Source organism: Garra rufa, chromosome 1 (assembly GCF_049309525.1).
Source record: "Garra rufa chromosome 1, GarRuf1.0, whole genome shotgun sequence".
Lineage (NCBI taxonomy): Eukaryota > Metazoa > Chordata > Actinopteri > Cypriniformes > Cyprinidae > Garra > Garra rufa.
The window spans coordinates 26,338,634-26,358,897 of NC_133361.1; the positions used below are offsets into that span (position 1 = coordinate 26,338,634).

The 20,264-nt window shown below is 36.8% G+C and overlaps 1 protein-coding gene across 1 annotated transcript in view; it reads left to right on the plus strand.

The window, feature by feature from the left end:
- The first annotated feature begins 273 nt into the window (after positions 1-273).
- The window catches only part of pbx4 (pre-B-cell leukemia transcription factor 4), a 54,951-nt gene continuing 34,960 nt past the window's right edge, over positions 274-20,264 (plus strand). Inside the window, exons 1-2 of the mRNA XM_073838008.1 lie at positions 274-1,392; positions 13,980-14,053. Coding sequence (XP_073694109.1) covers positions 1,211-1,392; positions 13,980-14,053 — 256 coding nt within the window. The 5' untranslated portion in view covers positions 274-1,210. The remainder of the gene's footprint in view (positions 1,393-13,979; positions 14,054-20,264) is intronic.

Below are 20,264 nucleotides of genomic sequence, written 5' to 3' on the forward strand. Positions count from 1 at the left end.
AGCAACCATAGTTACACTGATCAAAGCACAGCCATGAGGCGCCATTCATTGTTTTACCTTTGGTTACCATGGTTAAATACTTCGCTTCAGCTTTGTGTTCGAAAGAGACGCGCGAGTTGTTTACAAACGTACGTGGACGTGCGAGGCGTCTGCGCGTTCAGTGTCGCCCCTAGAGGCTCGCCACGGCAGCGGCTCTTTTGTGCGCGCTGATGACGTATGGCCTCGTATGTAGTAGCGTGAACGCGCGCAGTGGTGCGCTCGCTCAGAGGGGGAGAAAGAGCCGCCGAGGAGGGCAGAAACACAAGAGAGGGGCAAGTCTTTCTACGACAGCATCGCGGCTTGGGAACAAACCAACTGAGTCGATTCGGCTGGCATGGAGCTGAGCGTTGCCGTTCTAAGCCGTTTCGAGCCGTCCAGCTAATTTCGCGCAGGCAGAGCCGGGAGGGGGGCAGTTTGCTGTTGGTCCCGGGGGTTCGTGGAGCCCGTATGAATCTGTTGCTAGCAGCGCTCGAATGCTAGTTAGCCCCGCTGCTAAGCAGCTAGCCAACACTGCGAGTCAATTGTGTCGCTTTTACGCGTAAAAGCTGTTACGCTCGTCCGCCGCTCTCGGGGTTCGTTTTGTCCGTTGAGCTTTTGCTTTTTCAAAGTGAGGGGACGCTAATAAGCGAACGCTAGAGTTTCCATTTCGATTTATTTTCAGCATAGAGTTTTTTTCTCCTCTCTATTAGCTTGTTAGCCGCTCTGGTTGGTTTAGTCCAGCTTGTTAGTAGTGTCTGAGATTTCTACTGTAATAGCTGTCAGCGACAACAGCCCCGATTGTTCGCGTATTTGTGAACATGAATGATTTTTATCGCCGACTGTGAGTTGTTTAGACAAGCGATGTTACTTTGAGATGCCGCGCTTGGGATACTTCATGTTTCCAGGGACGCTTTTATTTTCTTGTTAGACTGCTGGTGTTGCTTTAGATAACACGAATTGAAACATTGTTTTCCCCCCCTTGGCTATCCGCCTTTATCCATCCACCGCGCGTCGTTTTGATGTGGCTAAAGCCCACATTTGAGTCGCACTCTCATTGTTTTCTTATCTAGTGGTTCCTTCAGCTCCACGTTTGTATTCACGCCGTTGGTGGTAACTTACATGGTCGCTGAGACAGAGCGCTGATACACGCTTTCATTGGTTTGCGGTGGGGAGAGATACGGCTTGAACTATTATGGATGATCAGACCCGAATGCTGGCTAGCATGGGCGGACTCGGCGGACTCTCGCAAGCCGACGTGGGTGACCCCGATTCGGTTCGGAAGCAGTCCCTCGGTCAGCCGCAGCAAGACATAGGGGATATTCTCCAGCAGATCATGGCTATCACCGACGAGAGCCTCGACGAAGCCCAGGCGAGGTAAGACCTGTGTGGAGGCACTCACGAAAAAGCATATAATATGCAACAGCAGCTCGATAAAATCTACATCTCGTTGTATTATACAGATGCTATATAAATAGATACAATTGTGCGGCATGTGATAGAATGCATTGCACCTTTTGCTCATGTTACATTAAAAAATGCAATTTAAAGTGTTAATTAATCATTTGTTTGGGCGTTCTTGCATATTCTCTTTCAAGTTAAAAGTTGGCGTTAGATTAAAGTTTTAATGACTAGCTTTGGATAAAAACATCTGCATTTACTAATGATTACGCAATATACCTAATGAAAGTTATTATAATCAAAGTACAAGTCATGTGGCTGAAACTGTCGACGTTTTTTCACTTTTTTTTACCGACAAACTGACGCACGAAATGTCGATTTTAGCGCTGTTAGATTTCAAAATTCTTCGAATCGATTCTGGATTCGATTTCAAGAATCGATTCCTCACTCTTGTTTTCAATTCTTTTTCGTTTCTTTTTTTTTTTTATTAGAGGAACCTAATTTTGCAATGACTGCGGGATGTAAAGGTTGTAGAAAGTATCCTTCTCATAATGTGAACCTTCATTTGATACACTTCTGTTGCTTTGACTGATTTTTGTAGTTTTGTCTGCATTCCTCATCAGTGGACATGCATGGTGTTTATTGCATGAACAAAACAATACATGAAGTGTCTAAATTCATGTGCACAGTTCAGCTGAATGATGTTTACTTTAACAGTATGCTTTGCACAAATTTAGAAAACTATAGACTGAAATAAAATAACCAGAACATTACCAACAGAACAACAAGACTGATATAAGAGCTTGTGGTTTATTTGTCAATCAGATGCGCTCTAAGCATTTTCTTTGAGAATTATAAATGGCTGGTAGAAAGGTTAAAAAATAGCATTTAAGATGGAAATAAGATCAAGACCCTTGATCACGTCATGATCTATTCTGTTGTGCAGCGCTCAAAATTGTGGACAACATGAGCCAGTTCCGCCGTAAAATAATTGTTTGGATTGGTTCTTTCTGAACGAAACCTTTTTTTTAAAACGAATCAGACTTCTGATTACTATTAGCTAGCAAAAGGCAAATTAATGGGTGCTTCTCAAACAGAAGGCTGCATCCTTAGGTGAGCTCAGTACAGACTCGTTTTCATTCAGTTTATTTTTGTGAATCGACGATGGAATTCACTCTCGATTCCCAATGTCTCAGAATCGATTCCCAGCCCTAGCCGATTTCCATTCAGATGATAAACAAAACATCCTCCAAATTGATAATAGGACTATAATTGCTCGAACTCCAGGAGTTGAGTGTTTTCCCTCATCTGGTTTTGCTAAATGGGGCCAAAAAGGCTTTAGAGGTCAAGCAATATGTTTGTTATCAGGAGCCCATGGGCTCTGTGAAGCCATTTGGTCTTCAGTGAGCGTCTGCCAGATTGAGGCCCCACTAGATAAATGAATTGGATTAATGTGCTACCTCGTCATTAGCATAGATAATCAGCGAGCGCTTAATTAAGTCATCGCCGTCAAACAGTGTCAGACTTAACCTCGAGACGAAAGCACCCGACAAGTTTGAAGACTTTACCCCCTTTTCAAGCAGAATCCAGTCGGTGTGTTTTTACCGGCCGAGGTGAAATTGATCTCGTATGGATCGGTGGTGACCCGCGATCTGTTGAAAGGTCAACTCGAGCCGCCGATCCCGGACAAAAGCTGCCTTTTTAATGAGGGATCGTATGTGCGTGTATATGTGTCATTAGCTTGTGATTTTCCACCAAGCCATTTGACCACCTGGTTCTCTTAATTAATTCACTTCTCTTTTACCCTCCTCCTCCTCCCTTGGTGTTCATCCTTTTCATTGTGTGTTGGGCGCAATCAATTCTCCTATAATGTGCGCGTGTGTGCAGCTGTCCACAAATTGAGTTTCTATTAATGAGATGGAGGGTCGCTACACAGGGAACTTATGAATGCAACCATATTGCTTTTATGTCTATACTGCATTTATTGGGGCATAGTGTTGTGAGGCCACTTTTTCACTTGTGCAAAAGACCCGTCAGATGATTGTTGTGTTGATAATGTTTTGGAAGAGGGTTTTGAAGGTGTTTGGATGTAGATAGGCCATCTACATAAGGAACTGGTTGTCTAAAAATAAAAAAATCATTATTTTGCAGAATGTCCTGGCTGACGAATGCAATTAAGATCCAGAAATTAATATATATATATATATATATATATAATATAAAATTATAGCCAATATGACTTGAGTTCAAGCTTTGAGCAAACTGTTAAAAAATAATTTCATTAAAACCAAAAAACCAAATCCTAAGTAAATGAGTTTATTCAAGCCCAAATCAATTTAATATCACCTGTTTTGAGTTTTTCCCCAGTCAACTTAATGTCAAAAAGTGTCTACTCACCTGAATTCATACAGGATAGCATAGGTTACACATAGTTGTGAATTAATTAGAGAATTATTTTAAAAATTGTTACAGAGAACGTAATGTAAGCTCCAGAAATTAATATAGTCAATATGACTAGAGTTCAAGTCTTATATGTAAGATAACGTCCAAAGTAAATGTTTTTATTCAAGTCAGAATGATATAAAATCCTTTACTGATGTAAAATCCTGATTTTAGGTTTTCCTAGTCAACTCGATGACAAAAAGTCTTCTTACAGGCTAACATAAGCATACACATAGTTGTGAATAAAATACTTTTTGAGTGTATTTGTGACCCTGGACCACAAAACCAGTCATAAAGGTCAATTTTTTTAAAATTGAGATTTATACATCATCTGAATGAATAAGATTTCCATTGATGTATGGTTTGTTAGGATAGGATAATAATTGGCTGCGATGCAACTGTTTGAAAATCTGGAATCTGAGGGTGCAAAAAAATCTAAATACTTGCCTTTAAAGTTGTCCAAATGAAGTTCTTAGCAATGCAAATTACTAATCAAAAATTAGGTTTTGATATATTTACAGAAGGACATTTACAAAATATCTTCCTGGAACGTGATCTTTACTTAATATCCTAATGATTTTTGGCATAAAAGAAAAAACCGCAATACCTGTGCTACTTAAGACTGGATTTGTGGTCCAGGGTCACATTTCTCAAAAAAATACTGTTTCAGATGTTTTCACTTCAAAATTGCATGTTTAATTTAATGTGTTTCTTGCAATTTCTTTTGTGTTTGTGAAATTTATCAGCAATTTCTGAGTGAAAAAAGTTTCTACGCTTTATTTAGTTCAGTGTAGACTTAAGAAAGGTTCTAAAATTCTTACAGAGAGACTTTGTCATCCAAACATCCAAATTAAATGCTTTTGCTCAAGCCTGAAATGATCTAATATCACCTGCATTAGGATATATTGAGACAGTTTTTCCTCAGTCAACCTAATAACAAAAAGTGTCCCAATTCAGGCTGAATACAGGCTGACGTAAGTGTACAACATAGTTGTGAATAATGTTTTTGAGTATACTTTACAAAATACTATTTCAGATGTTTTTACTTTAAAATTGCATGTTTAATTAAATATTTCTTGCCATTTCTTTTGTGTTTGTAAAATTTATCAGCAATTTCTGGGTGAAAATTGATTCTACGCTTAATTTCGTTCAGTGTAGACTTAAGAAAGGTTCAAAAATTGTTACAGGGAGAATTACATTACATTACATTATGCAAGGGTACATTATGCAGACTTGATGAAATCCAGGAAATATTTTGCTGAAAGTCATGAAATTGAATGGGGAAGAATGCAATCAAGCTTCAGAAATTAGTAAGTATAATAAAAAATGTTCATCAATATGACTTGAGATCAAGTCTTATATGTAAGCTTTATTCGAGGAAACAGACCGGCATCTCAAATTGTTAGAAAAGATCTTTTGTCATGGAAACCTAAAAATGTTTCTTGTGGGGGAATGTCTAGAGTGTATTTAGTTTTCCCAGTCAACTCGGTGACAAAAAGTGTTCCAGTTCAACTGAATTTATACCACCTGGCATAAGCATGCACATTCTTTGAGTATATTTCACCAAAAAATACTGTTTCAGATCCTTTTACTTCCAAAATGCATGTTTAATGTATTTTTGGCATTTCATATGTGTTTGTGAAATTTATTAACAATTTCTGAGTCAAAATTGTTTCTACGATTATTTTTAGGGATGCACGATATGAAAACTTTTTACAAATAACCGATAATTAAGTCCTTCTTGTGGCCGATACCGATACGTTCATATTTTTATATGATAATTTTGTGCACCCAGGAGAATACAAAATCTGAGATAAACTAATGAAATGTATATTGCTGTATATATCTGGGTCTAACAATCATAGCAAACATCAGTCCTGACTCCTGACTCTTCAAAAATGTTTTTATCTTTTGTGTAAGGCACCACAATTCTAAATAAATAAAATGCTTTGACATTTGTCAACCTGGAAGAAATTAAAAGTGCATCATGGAGTAACGTCAGATGTCCAAATGTCCGTTAAAGCTTCTTATTGATCATATTATGAATGTGTGCAGCAACCAAATCGTACAAGGCGGGGAATAAAACATCAGAATCGAGATTAAAAACATCAACTTTTCAGAATGCCGCAAGCCCAACGCAGGTCATATGACATGAACCAACCAATTAGCTTCACCCGTTCCTTTAATAACATTGAAAGCACTGCCAAGGTGGAGAAACAGCTTATCATAGCTGTACAGGAATAACCATTTTTAAATAAATTTAATAACAGCTACTGCAAGCGATTTTTAATGCTGACAATTCATTTATCCTTTGCTGAAACTTCAGCGTCTTTATGGAGAGCGCAGGTCATGGTTGCTTAGCAATGGCAGACGCCACAGCAGAGCAGGCTACAGAGAGGTTTGGAAAGAAAGAGAAAGCGGCGCGTCTAGCGTTTTCCACGCGTGAACGGCCCCTAAAACAGATTCACCGCGATGACAACCTCTGAAGTGAGATTTGTTGTGTTAAAACTTGACGGCTTTTTACCTCCTCTCAGAATCCTTGCTAAACATGTTGCAAATAGCAATAGCATCGTCCTCCTCTGCCACCGCGAAAAACTTCCAGACTGTCGAAGGCGATGATGACGACACAGATGATGCCGTATTAAACGCGACAAAGGCTGAGAGTCACTGCAGTTTACAGCTGCAGTCACTCGCATTCGGAAAGCAGATGAATCTCGGATAAACCCGACTGATTGATTGATTTACCAGCAAGAGTACTTTATCGGATCGGATTTCATTTATTTATCGGAGCAATAAAAATGACGTAATTTTTACCCATATCGGTCAATAATTTATCTGTCCGATAAATATCGTGCATCCCTAATTATTTTCTTTCAGTGTATAGGCTTACGAAAGGTTCAAAAATTGTTACATGGAGAACTTTATGTAAAGGTACGTTATGCAGACCTGATAAAATCCAGAAAGCCACACAGTTTGAAATTTGACAATGCAAAAGTTAGGCTTAAAATAGCTTAAACCTTTCATTCAACCAAGTTTTGAAGAAAGGGGAGTCTGAAGTTTTCCAGTGAAAGAGTGTAAAAGTTTTTATTATTACATAGATCATACCCAACAATAAAGATAACAAAATATATTTTTAAAAGCTGGATTAGGTAGAAATCACTCCTCAAGGTAACCTATTACTACTTTCCCCCCCTCTGCCGTAGCTTGCAAATCTAATCAAAACTTCTGCGTCTTCAAACTGGCATGAAGATTTGTCACAGCATGTGTCATGTTAATGATGCAAAACACTGTGTGTCTCATAACTGATCATAATATGGCAAGTTTGAATATGCAGACTCGAATTAGATTTGAGAGGTGCAGCATAGGGAGCTTTGAGTTGTATGGGAAAAGGCAGTGTAAACACTCTTCAAAGCATCTCGTTGACACGAGGGTGAGCGAATGACAGAATTGACTTTTTTTGCTGAACTATTCCTTTAAGGATAATGCCAGATATTGTTAGTGATGGACGTAAATGCATTTTCTCTTTAGTCACTTCTTCTCTGTCACTGATATTCTGCAGTTATTCTTGAGTTTAAGCCCTTGCCGCCTTCAGTTATGAAGCAAAAAAGCCCTTCGGTGCTTCCGCGCAGACCTGAAATAGTTCAGATACCTGAGAGAAATATGCATTATTATTTTGTCAAGTGCGGGATGGTTTTAGGGCAGAGAAGGCTGCTTCATTTGCAGAGGGATTTTACCTTGTCCGGTCAGCATTCTTGGACACTACAATACACATTTCTCTTTTTTCATGTTTTATAAATAGATTTCCTTTATTTGAGACTAATGAAATGTGCACAGTTGTGGTATCTCATTAAATGGATCATAATGCCTCTTAAATTAATTAGTATAATGTGTCCCAAACCTGCATTATTTGCTGAGTGGAGCCACGTGCTTCGTTCAGAAAGGGAAGAGCGCGTTAAGACCTGGTCCTGTCTGGATTGCTTTTTCATTGCGTGCTAAAACAAATGAAATGCACAAGACTTTTTAACTTGCTTTGGCCTGTTTTTGTCACTGCAAGTATAAGGTCAGCTGAGTTGACAAACCACATTACATCCATCAGAAAAGAGCTGCAAGTTAAGCATTTACTAAATGTTCTTATTCATTCATGTTGGTTAGATATTTCTAGTCAAGTAACTTTATGATTTCTTTGCATTTAGTAGGTACTGATTTCTTACCCATGTCTTTTTTTTTTTTTTTTTTTTTTTGGCACAATCAGACTTGTTCTGATTCCATCCTCATATGACTTGATTTCTGTTTTTTGTTCTTGTTCTCTGCATTATTTACTGTGGGGGTCTCTGGTCACAGTGTAAGGGGAGGATGGGGTGGGATGTCATTAGGGACGGTGGGGGGCAGATGCCAGCGCTGTCTGAGCCTGCTGCCCTGAGCCTCTCACCCTGTTGCCCTGTGTCCAGATGCTGGCCAGAGGAGGCACCGGCGCAGTGGACCCCACAGAGGGAGGGGGAGCTGGGGGGGAGCACAGCAGGGTGTGCCCTGCCGCTCAACTTCCAGCACAGGTCAGTACAGGAGCGCATGAGCACCCCCCTCCTCTTCTCTCCCCCATCATCCCCTCCATGCTGATGACAAAGAGAAAAATGCACCTTCATACAGTTTTAAGAAGCAGCTTAATCTTTTATAAAGTGGGGCTAAACATTCAAAACAACCAAACTCGGATTCATTTGAATAGACCGCAATGTGAATCAAGCAAGAACTAGTTCTCATTGCACTGGCTCTAAAACTGGGCTCTTATTTGGGTCAGTTTTAGTTCTGATAGTCTGTACAATAACCATTTGTTTGTCAAAAATATTAATATTAATTCATACACTACCAGTCAAAAGTTTTTGAACAGTAAGATTAATGTTTTTTCTTTTTCTCACAAAGCCTGCATTTATTTGATGTAAAGTACGGCAAAACAGTACAACTTTTAAATTTGGCTATTTAAAATAAACTATTTTCTGTTTGGATATCTTTTAAAATTTAATTTATTCCTGTGATTTCAAAGATGAATTTTCAGCATCATTACTCCAGTCACATGGCCCTTCAGAAATCATTCTAATATTCTGATTTGCTGCTCAAAAATGATTATTATTATGTTGAAAACGGCTGAGTAGAATTTTTTTTTTCAGGTTTCTTTGATGAATAGAAAGTTCAGAAGAACAGAAATCATTTTTAACATTATTAATATCTTTTTCATCACTTTTGATCAATTTAAAGCATCCTTGCTAAACAAAAGTATACATTATAGATAAATAATGAAATGGATCTTTCTGTTCATCAAAGAATCCTGAAAAAATGTACTCAACTGTTTTAAATATTGATGATGATAATAAAAATGTTTCTTGAACAGCAAATCAGCATATTAAAATGCTTTCTGAAGGATCGTGTGACACTAAAGACTGGAGTAATGATGCTGAAAATTCAGCTTTGAAATCACAAGAAAAAATTACAAAGAGATAATCAAATAGAAAGCAGTTATTTTAAAAAGTAAAAATAATTAAAAATTATACTGTTTTTGCTGTATTTTTAATCAAATAAATGCAGGCTTAGTGAGCAGAAGAGAAGATACTACTTTTAAAATGTTACTGTTCAAAAACTTTTGACTGGTTGTGTTTAAAAATGCTATTTCATTTATTATATGATTTTGTCATTTATAAAATTACATATTCACAGAAAACTAAACTAAAACCTTTCAGTTTCTGTGTGTATTTGACAATAGTTTAAAAACATGCCCCTTGTTATCTCTAGAAATGAGAATGAGCAACTTACCTCCTCCTTTGTTTCATTGCATGTCATCATTCTCCTATGTGTAATAGTTTGTAATGGACAAAATATTTAGAAATAATGTGCATGAGAAGGTAAAACCGACACCGTATGTGTTCACATTGCACTTTTTAAGCAATAAACACCTCAGACTAAACGTAAAACATACTCAAACCACCTCGTGAGATGTGGTGAAACTCACCCACTCTTAGGCCGAGAACCAAGAGTGAAACTCTCCCAAGCACATATGGCCTTAAGATAGTCATACAATTAATACAAAAAAAACCTTCCCTTGTCATTTACATCCCAGTGAAAGTTTCAGTTGTGTCAGTTACGCCTTTTCATGATCATCCATCCATAAACATGAGTTTGGATTTCTGTTGTAATGTCAGTTGTCGTTACTTGATGTTTTTGTGTATATGTCACTTGTGAGCAAAAGGAAATAACCTACATTTAAAACTCAATGATTCTTTTTTGCCATCTCATGTATTGAAATATTTGTACCGCTTGCATTGAATGCAACATACCTGAAATATCTGGGCGTGAACACGCCAAAGCCAACAAAGAGCATTTAGGCAGCAAATGAAGCCATAGCTAGAAGTAAATCTGAAGTTTGCTCGGCCTCTAGCTCATGTTGGATGATAAACACGACAGCTGGAAAGCAGGCAACGTGATAAGACAAGCTAACTAATCAACAGTAACCTATTCAGCGTTGCCCAATCTACTGCCGTTGCCCATTTCCAACAAAATTACCCAACGAGTTGCACTGTGTGTCATCAGCTTAAGGCCTCATCCACAAAAAAAACCAATATTTTTTTGGGATTTCCCACGTTATCTGTTTGCCTCGGAGCAAAAGGGAAACTTTGTTTAGCTGCGGCCAACTGCAATATTAGGCGGTGAGTTTTGTGGTGTTCAGGACTTTTTTCTTCCTTTTTTAAAGGATTATTCGTAGCATTGAATTTCTGCGAAATGCAACATTTTTTGATAGGCAATTCTAAGAATAGAAAGCGCTTACGATTGGGTGTATGTCACATGATTTGTGGCTTTATCAGTTTCGTGCTCAGGTGGCATGTTAATCCCAGCTGCTAGTTGAACGGCTTTAACGAGTACACCTCGATTATTGGCATTTGTTACGGGTTAACAATGCTCCTGGAAAGCATGCTTCATCTGCTCTCTAATACAGTAGCGCTGAAATCTGGCTGCGTGTAGATAAGCTTCCCATGCATCAGAGCTCACCGAGCCTGGAAATAAAGTTTGCTGATGGGAGACTGCCCTGAAATGATCGATGATTGGATTTAGCACATATGATTCTGGCTTCGAGAAGAATGTTTCCTCTGCGAGACAGAGGGTCCTCGCTTGTTTTGATATTCTCCAGACCTGCTCAATAAATTAAGCACGTTCAGGGTGTAAAAAGGGCTGGATAATACCATTAAAGGGTGGAATGCTTTTCCCTGAAGACAAATGAGGGCCATGTGTCAGTTACTCATTTAGCCCGAGTGAGCCGAGACTGCTGCTGTATCTTCTCAATCTACAGACGCTGAGCTTTTTAAAAGACTCGAGTCTTAGTGTGTCCATTACATCTTGATTGATTCCGGAGGAGATGTTTGCACCTGTGATTGTAATCATATTCAAGCAAGGAATGTTAAAGGTTGTCGATATCTCCTCAATAACCATAAATCCTCTGGTTTGTTTGGCGGCCAAACGACGCATGCTTTAAATTGAGACTTTGAAGAATCAATCATGAACGATTCTCTAAAAATAGGATGACCATATGTCCTCTTATTCCTGGACATGTCCTGGCTGGGATTTCTAAATGGCCTAAAATGTCCGGCTTTTGGCTTTGTTTTCTTCTTGACGTGTTCTATAGTAAGTGTGTTTGCATTGACCGTTCTCTGTAGATCCCGCTTGCCCGCAAACCATGATTAGTCAATTATATAAAATGCCTGCATGCTATGGTCACGATTTGGTCAGTTACCTGGATGTGCGGCCATATTGGCAATAGTCAAATGTAAACGACAGCATTGATTGCAAGGTTAATGTTCTAATGAATATGATGTTCTGTTCATTTGTGCGGTCTAAACCACAAAAAAAATGTGTGGAAGCTGCTAAAGAGAGAAGAACTTAGTAAGCAGGAAAATGCGCAATATTTTGACAAAGAGTAGTATAAAGAAATTAGCCTTATTTCATCTACCTGATTGGAAATGTTTAAAACCAACACAAATGTTGTCAAGATTCTTGCCCTGGAAATCCTGGTTCAGTTTGGCCAACCATAAACACCTTTTGTTCCTCAGACATTTTTTGGCAGTTTATAATGTTTTTCCTGGTCCGACCGATTAGTAAAAAATCGATGCTATACATAAAAAAATTCAAGCATGGTAAATGATATATACTCAATATTCACAAAAATGTGAAAACATTTTGGGCTAATTCAAAAAGGCCAGGTACTAAACCCAAGTAGTAAATAGTTTTTGTGTAAAAAAGGCTTTTGTATATATATTTTTTTCTTGATTATGGCAGCATTAATTAAATGATTATGAAATGATGTAGAAGAGCATTATATCTGGTCATATATTCAGGCATATATGTAAACCTGGACCACAAAACGGGTCTTCAGTAGCACAGGTTTATTTGTAGCAATAGACAAAAATACATTGTATGAGTCAAAATTATCGATTTTTCTTTTATGGCAAAAATCATTAGGATATTAATAGGGCTGTCCCCGAATAGTCGAAGATTCGATGCATCGATATGCGGAGCCTGATTCGACCACCGATCTCACAGTCGAATCTTCGCGGGTGAAACGAGCATCATACCATTTTGGCAATATGGGGGTGCTCAATGTCTAATTGCACACAGAAATACTGGTTTTGTACGGTTATATTAAGTTATATACAGCCTTTGATTATGATAATGCAGTAAAAACAAAAGTGAAAAGAAAGAAGCGTTCAATAAATATTTTTAACGTGTTTGTGAATAAATCCAACCACCCCTGTGACAGACTCGTGTTTTTGCAGGAGCGCTCTGAGCGGAAAAACGCCCAACGTCATTCGCGTTCTTTTCCATTGTCCAATCGAATGAATGGAGAGGCGGGCCTTCTGTTGTGGTGAGGAAAGTTTACCGTTGCTTAAAAAGTCCGGAGACTGCAAGAAATGGAGGAGAAACCTTTGGTGTCTATTGTGGGTAACCCGGAGCTCTATTATTTAGGGTTTCTGCTAATATGACAGTTTACTTAACAGCAAGAAAATAAGATTTTAGAGCGCTCGCGCTATAATCCTTTGATTTGACTGACAGGACAGCTGTTTTGGTCGTTGCTTAGCAACATAAAAAAACCGCAGCACACTGCTCTTTTATTAAAAGTCACCAAAAAAGGCAGTGCTGTGCGCCTCGCGTTTTTAGAACTAAAAGACGCGTTCTGTGTTTTTATTTAAACCTAAATAAGTTCGTCTGTCAGTTGGCAGGCAGTTTTGGTCGCTTTATTAAAAGTTGTTGCTGTGTGCAGTGTGTAAAATAAAATAAAAATAGTTTTACCCTCCTGCTGACTATAGTGTCGTGCCCCTCCCAACCCATTCACACACACACATAGGCCTAGATGATTCGACTATCGGTCGACTATAGAAAGATTCGAAAATTCTGATTCGACTATGAAAATTCATAGTCGGGGACAGCCCTAGATATTAAGTAAAGATCATGTTCCATTTAATATATTTTATGAATTTCCTTACATAAATATATCAAATTTTGATTGGTAACATGCATTGCTAAGAACTTCATTTGGACTGCTTTAAGGGCGATTTTCTCAGTGCTTTGATTTTTTTTGCACCCTCAGATTCCAGATTTTCAAATAGTTGTATCTCTGCCAAATATTGTCCTATCCTAACAAACCATACATCAATGGAAGCTATGTATGAACAGTTGACCCTAACGATTGGTTTTGTGGTCCAGGTTCACATTTTAAAGAGATGTGGTAAAGTATGCCAGATTGTGTTAATCTGCTGCTTCTTTCAGAACTGACCCACAAAATGAGGAACTTCACTTTGCAATTGCATTCAGCACACGTTTTGTGTGAACCTTATGTTGTTGTATTTGAATAATTTTTTTAGTCAGTCTGGCACTAAAATAACACGTATACAAAGCATGTAAATAAATGGCTCTATCAGTGGCTTTGAATTTCCCTCATTTGGTAGATTTGTAAACTGACAGATAGGCACTTTGTTAATTGGGCACAGATGCCAATAAGCTTAAAAAGGCCAAATAGCGGTCGATATGTTGGACTGTTCGAAATGAAATAAAATCAGAGTCTCTAACACACTCCCTTTTCTCTCTTGCAGAAAACACGCACTGAACTGCCACAGGATGAAGCCGGCTCTCTTCAGTGTTTTATGCGAGATCAAAGAAAAAACTGGTAAGTCGTTCGCTTGCTCTGCCAATGCAGAACTCGTGTGCGGGTTTGTGTCTTCGAGCCGCACTCCCACATTACGAGTAGATCTTTTTCATTACTCCGTATTGATTCTGCATTGACCATATGCAGAGACAGGTGTTTAATAATCATCAGACTAAATTTATTGTGTCCCTGTGCTCTTTTTTTTTTTTTTTTTTTTTTTAGCGTCGGTAGCGTTCCTCTGGGCTTTCCAGGTGTCTTATTGTATCGCCCACTGCAATCATTAAGTGTCATAGCAATGGATTCGATGTTTACGTTGTGTGAAATCTCACTTTGAACTGGCAAGATGTGTATTTGCTTTAGTCTGATTGCTTTAGAGGTTGCGTTTCTCATTGTGAACCCGGTCCACGCAAACCATGGCGGTCCAAACAGGTAACGGCTCCCGCATCTTAACTGGAAGATCCACAGTGGTCAGTTTTCTGGCAGATCTGCAGCTTTCTCCCCTCAAACGAGAGGCTGACAAATGATTAAATATTTATGGAGGTGTTGGCGTTGTCTTTGTGCCATGGTTTCTCTCGTTTCTTTCCTGTCATATCCTGCAGCTTGAATCCATCTCGGCTTCTGTAACAAGCATGCTCATGTGGAATTACAGTGCAAAAATGATGTGCAGCGGTCGGTTTGTGGCAATCTGTCAATAACCCAGTCTTACTTTCCTATAATTGGATGCAAGTAAAGGGTAGGCTAGAGGAATGGGTATCGGGGGTTGTCCCTGTTGCCAAGGCAACCTGCTGTCTTATTTACCTAATGTCATTCACTTTGATTTTCACATTTAGCCTGCCAGTGGAGAAAGGGCCGGGGCGAAATGCAGCACTAAATGGAAGGTGTTGTCGGCAGTGCAGACAGGCGAAGTTAATGGTCAGAATTTTTCCATACATCACTTCGGTTATCGCCAAACTTAATCTACAATCCGTGTTTTACCCTGAAGACTTCGCCGTAAATGAGCTGTTTTACTAGATGACAGGAGCAAGGCCATTACTGTCTGATCTGAGCTGCAGTTTTTCCGTTAAAGTCTGTTTATGGTCAATTTGTTGTGATAAAATGCATTTTTTGCGGCAAAACTAAAATTCTTTGGAATTGCGATAAATGGTATTTAGTAATTCTAAATCCCAAAATATTTTATTATATTTCTTAGATTTTTTTATTTATAATTTAAAGTGTGTCTATATATATAAATTCTATTTGCACTAAAAGGATTTATTTGAAAATTCTTTATATATATTCTTAAAATTCTTATATATATTTATTAGTTTTGTTTTTTTAAATATACAATTAATAATGCATAATTTATTTATATATATATATATATATATATATATATATATATATATATATATATATATATATACATTATTATATATATTACAAAAAAATCTGTATATTTGGGAATTCTAAATCCCAATATTTTTAAAGTTAATTTGTTGTTGTTTGTTTTTTCAATACACAATTTATAATTAATAATATATTATTTTATTCAAATGCTTTGTATTTGCAATAAATACTATTTAGGAAATCTAAATCCCAATATATATTTTTTATTAGATTATTTTTTTGTTTATTTAGATTATTTTTTTATTTTTTATTTCTATCAAATATATATATATATATATATATATATATATATATATATATATATTTCTAATGCATAATTATATTATTTTATTTTACTAAAATTTGATGTATTTGCAGTAAATAGTATTTGGGAATTCCAAATCCCAATAAATTTTATTATATTTATTTGATTTTATTTAAATCTATTTATGTATTAAATTTTTTTTATGATGTTTAGTTTTGTTTTACATTCATCCAGCACTGTACGAAAATGTGCTGTCTATTTTTTGTGCTGCTATTCAACAGGAATACTTAAATAATTTCATATTTATGTTTGAGGGCTGCTGTTTTGTAACCATATTAACGTCTTGTATTATTGTAGTAAAAATCTTGGTCACTGTACAAAACAAATGTTAAGTAGAATGTGAATCTGAATTCTATTTTCCATACTAAGTGAGATTTAAACATATAAAAAGTCAGTCCAGCATTTGAATAAAAACAATGGCTTGTCGCAGTACAATTTTTCACACTGGATGTGCTGGAGTTTGCAGAGATGTATTGTTTTGCTTGAAAATCTGGTTGGACTTTGTCTGAACAAGCCTCAGCTCTGAGTGGAGTTGTGTGGTGGATGATGTCCATCATTGTGATCAGCACGTCCCCCACCTCCTTCCCAGCTCCACACATTATATATATATACCTGCACTGCCTTTCTCCAAGACTCCCCGCCGCTTTTATCTCCTGCCTCTGGAATGTGAATTAAAGAAGGCAGCCTCCTCTACTGCACATGATTGTAGTGCTGATCAGTAGTCTTTACATCTGTTTTTCCACAGTCTCGGTGTGTCTGCCTCTGTCTCGCTCTCTCTCTCTCTCCTACACCGAACAGCAGGGATAAAAGCGAGCTGGAGCTCAGGCCTTTCCCTGCCGCTGCGGTCTTGTCCTCTCCTCCTCCTCCTCCCTCCTGATGCCTTGCTTCCATTCTTGAAAGAGAAGTCTTGCTCTGAACTCGGGGCTTTGATATGGTAATGGAGGTGGAGGGGAGGGTTAGGGAAGAGTGGGGGAGGGGCATTGAATTCCTCTGAGTGCTGCTGCAGTTGGGAAGATTGTTTTTTATTGTTAAGGAAATGTTCTGCTCAAATGCAAGTCACACTAACCCCCCCACCACCCCTCCCCACCTCGCATTTCCCCATCTGTTTAACATAAACTTCATGCGCGTGAAATGTAAGATTTGTTAATTAATCTCCTTAGGAACAAATTAAGAGAGAGATGAGGTTTCCGAGCCAATTGTCTCTTCGCTCTTGACCCTCCCCCATCGACTTAAAAACGGTCGCAGCAAGTTGATTCTCACCCTTTTCAGCACTCGGACTTTTGTTCTGGCTGCCCAGCTCATCGCAGAGGTCACGTGCTTTTGTACTTTGTGTTTTTACAGGTTTTTGAATTGTAAATGAAGCTCAGGCAATATTATTATAGCTAGTTGATGAGAAACATGGACGTGAACTTTTTTTTTTCCAACATGATTTTTAAAATACAATCTGGCCATTGCAGGTTTGGGCTGTTAACTTGCAAATTATTGGTAAACAATTCAAAAATGTTACGTAAACTAATAGTTCAGCAATATTTAGGATTCTGCACAATTTCTGATCATGTGAACTCATCAGATGTTCTTGTTCTTTGGATCAAGTTATTGCAGATAACATGAGGTTTCATGCAAACCTATCGAGAATACAAATGCATTTTGTAATTCAGGTCAATTTTCCAATTACATTTTTCACTCAAATTGTTAAAAACCTATAAAATGTATTTTTTTTAAAAAGTTTAGAATAGAAGATTTGAACTAGTGATCTCAGATTGTGTGCATAATGGTAGGGCCCTATGATTTCTGTGAAAACGCAGATGGAATTGCAGAATCCAGTTATAAAAATGGAATTTAATGTATATAATTTTATAATAAGTAAGTCAGTACACTTAAATTAAAATGTGATATGGCCTAGTGTCTGTGAATATAATCCACAAAATACTATCTAAATATGAATCCTGCATGTTCTCTGTGTGAATGAATGGCACAAACGCACAGTTTTATTTATTACACACATACGTGTGCAGTGTCTTTAGCCTCGGACTTTCTCTGAGTCACTTCATGAGTATTTTACAGTTTCTTTTGAAAAAAACAAAAACAAAGCTACCATCATTTCATTTACAAACAGAAATGTGAAGGTCTTCACAGCAATCCGTCAAAATAAAAGTTTGGTTTAACTTGAAGAAACTAAAATAGAAATATATCACTTGATGTAATGATGGTACTATTGGCAATAAAAATATTATAGAAACATTACTTTGAAGGAATATTTACCAGAAAAATTCTTTACCAGAATTTATTTACCAGGAGAATTTAAATAACACATTATTTCTATAAAAATGTATATAGTTTTTTTGGAGAAATCAATTATTTCGAGATGCTTTTGATTATTAAAATTTAAAATAGAACCATTAAAATAGAATTCAGAAAATTAATGGAAAATACAGAAGTTTGTAAAAATAAAAATAGATTTGAGCAGAAAAAAACTATTTCATAGGGTCTAAAATGTAGTTTTTGTTAAACTTTTAATACATTTCTGTTAAATTGTGTAAGTTTCATGATTTAAGTTAAATAGACATGCTTTTTGATTTAATAATATTTAATTAAACTATTAAAACAGAAAAAATAAAATTAAAATTTAATCTGAAAAAAATAAAACCGATTTTATAGAGCCCTAGTATAATGGGAAAGTGTGTATTTACATGCTGTCACCGTTAGGTTATTTTTTTTTCTCCATACAATTTTAATACTCTTTTAGCTATTTTTGCAGTTAACTTGCATAACGCTGCTGTTTTTTGAAGCAACAAATATACTTGTCATTTCTTAAACAATACAAGGTCATAAAAACTGCATGTTCATTTATTAACGCAAAAGAAAAAAAAATTTAAAACTGGGCAACAAATCTAATTTTGTGTATCCTACAGTCAACCAAAAATTATTCAGACACCAGATATAATTTTTGATACTTTTTTACTAGTGGGAGCAGGACACTATAGTTAATCTATGTAAGTGTGGATAACAAATTAAAGTGAAATGTGACATTATACCCAAAGATTCTTCATACAGTGGACTACCATTAAAACCAGAAATTATTCAGACACTTTGATCTGACCATGTTTTGCTTAAGTGTTTTTTTTTTTTTTTTGTTTTTTAATTGCTAATGTGACCTTTTTACACCACAGACTGAACAAAATGAATCATTGCTTGGTAATTGGTCAACAAAGTATTGATAGTTGTGTAAATATTGTCATACTAACAGTTGTCTACATTTTTGGTTGATTGTAATCCATTACATACCTTTCTATCAAACGTATCTGACATTATCAATATTAATTTCTTCTGACACAGTTGAACTCTGAGTAATTGTCATATTTCATTACCATTTTCTAAACTATAGTGAATAAACTGAAAATGTGAGAAATGTTGAAGGTCTCTGAATCAATTTTGCTTTGATTTGTTTCGAATCTCAAATCCTGAATTTGTCTCAGAAGGTTTTCTGGTTAACTCTCTTGGCTCTTCTAAAGCTGTTAACTCCCTTGCTAATAGCTGAAAAAAGTGAAGTCATGTGATGTTTGTAGAGTACCTACCAGAAGAACCGGCCAGGTCAACTTTACTCATAGTGCATTTCTGCTATTAAAATCCCAGAAACAAATAAAAGATTTGGCAGGACTTAGAACGACATGGCCTCAAATAAACCCAGTGCTGCATGAATTAAATATGAATTTCATTTTTTTTAATGTCTGAACTTGTTTTCATGCGGTTAATGGCTTATTTAAACTACTCTGAATAGCCTTTAAAAGGACTAAAAGTCCAGTGCACTGGTGAGCTATGTATCTTCTTGTCCTGGATTTCCAGTATCTTTTAAGTTTCCACGAAATAATCATGTCTGGTCTCCTGTAGTACTACTAATTTTTCATTTTTAGCATGAACACGAGTGGTTTTAAAATCCAGCTGTGCCTTACTCTAGCTAGTGGTGTTTTAACACATTGTTTTACATGATGCATGGTTTAGAGATGTCTGGTGAAGTTTTGTTAAGATTGGCTTGATATTAATAACTTATCCTGACAGTTTAAGTAGCAAATCATTCAAATCGCTCAAACAGTTTGGCTTTCCAACTATTGGAAAACTAAATGTGACCCTGGACCACAAAACCAGTCATATGTAGCATGGGTATATTTATAGCAATAGCCAAAAATACATTGTATAGATCAAATTGTATCGATTTTTCCTTTGTGCCAAAAATCATTAGGATATTAACTTAAGATCATGTTCTATGAAGATATCTTGTAAATGTCCTACCATAAATGTATCAAAACTTATTATTTGATTAGTAATATGCATTGCTAAGAACTTAATTTGAACAACTTTAAAGGTGATTTTCTCAATATTTTGATGTTTTTGCACCCTCAGATTCCAGATATTCAAATGATTGTATCTCAGCCAAAATTTTGTCCTATCCTAACTAACTATACGTCCATGGAAAGCTTATTCATTTTGAAAAATGGCTGGTTTTGTAGTCCAGGGTCACAACTTCCTACATGTTTTTCATGTAGT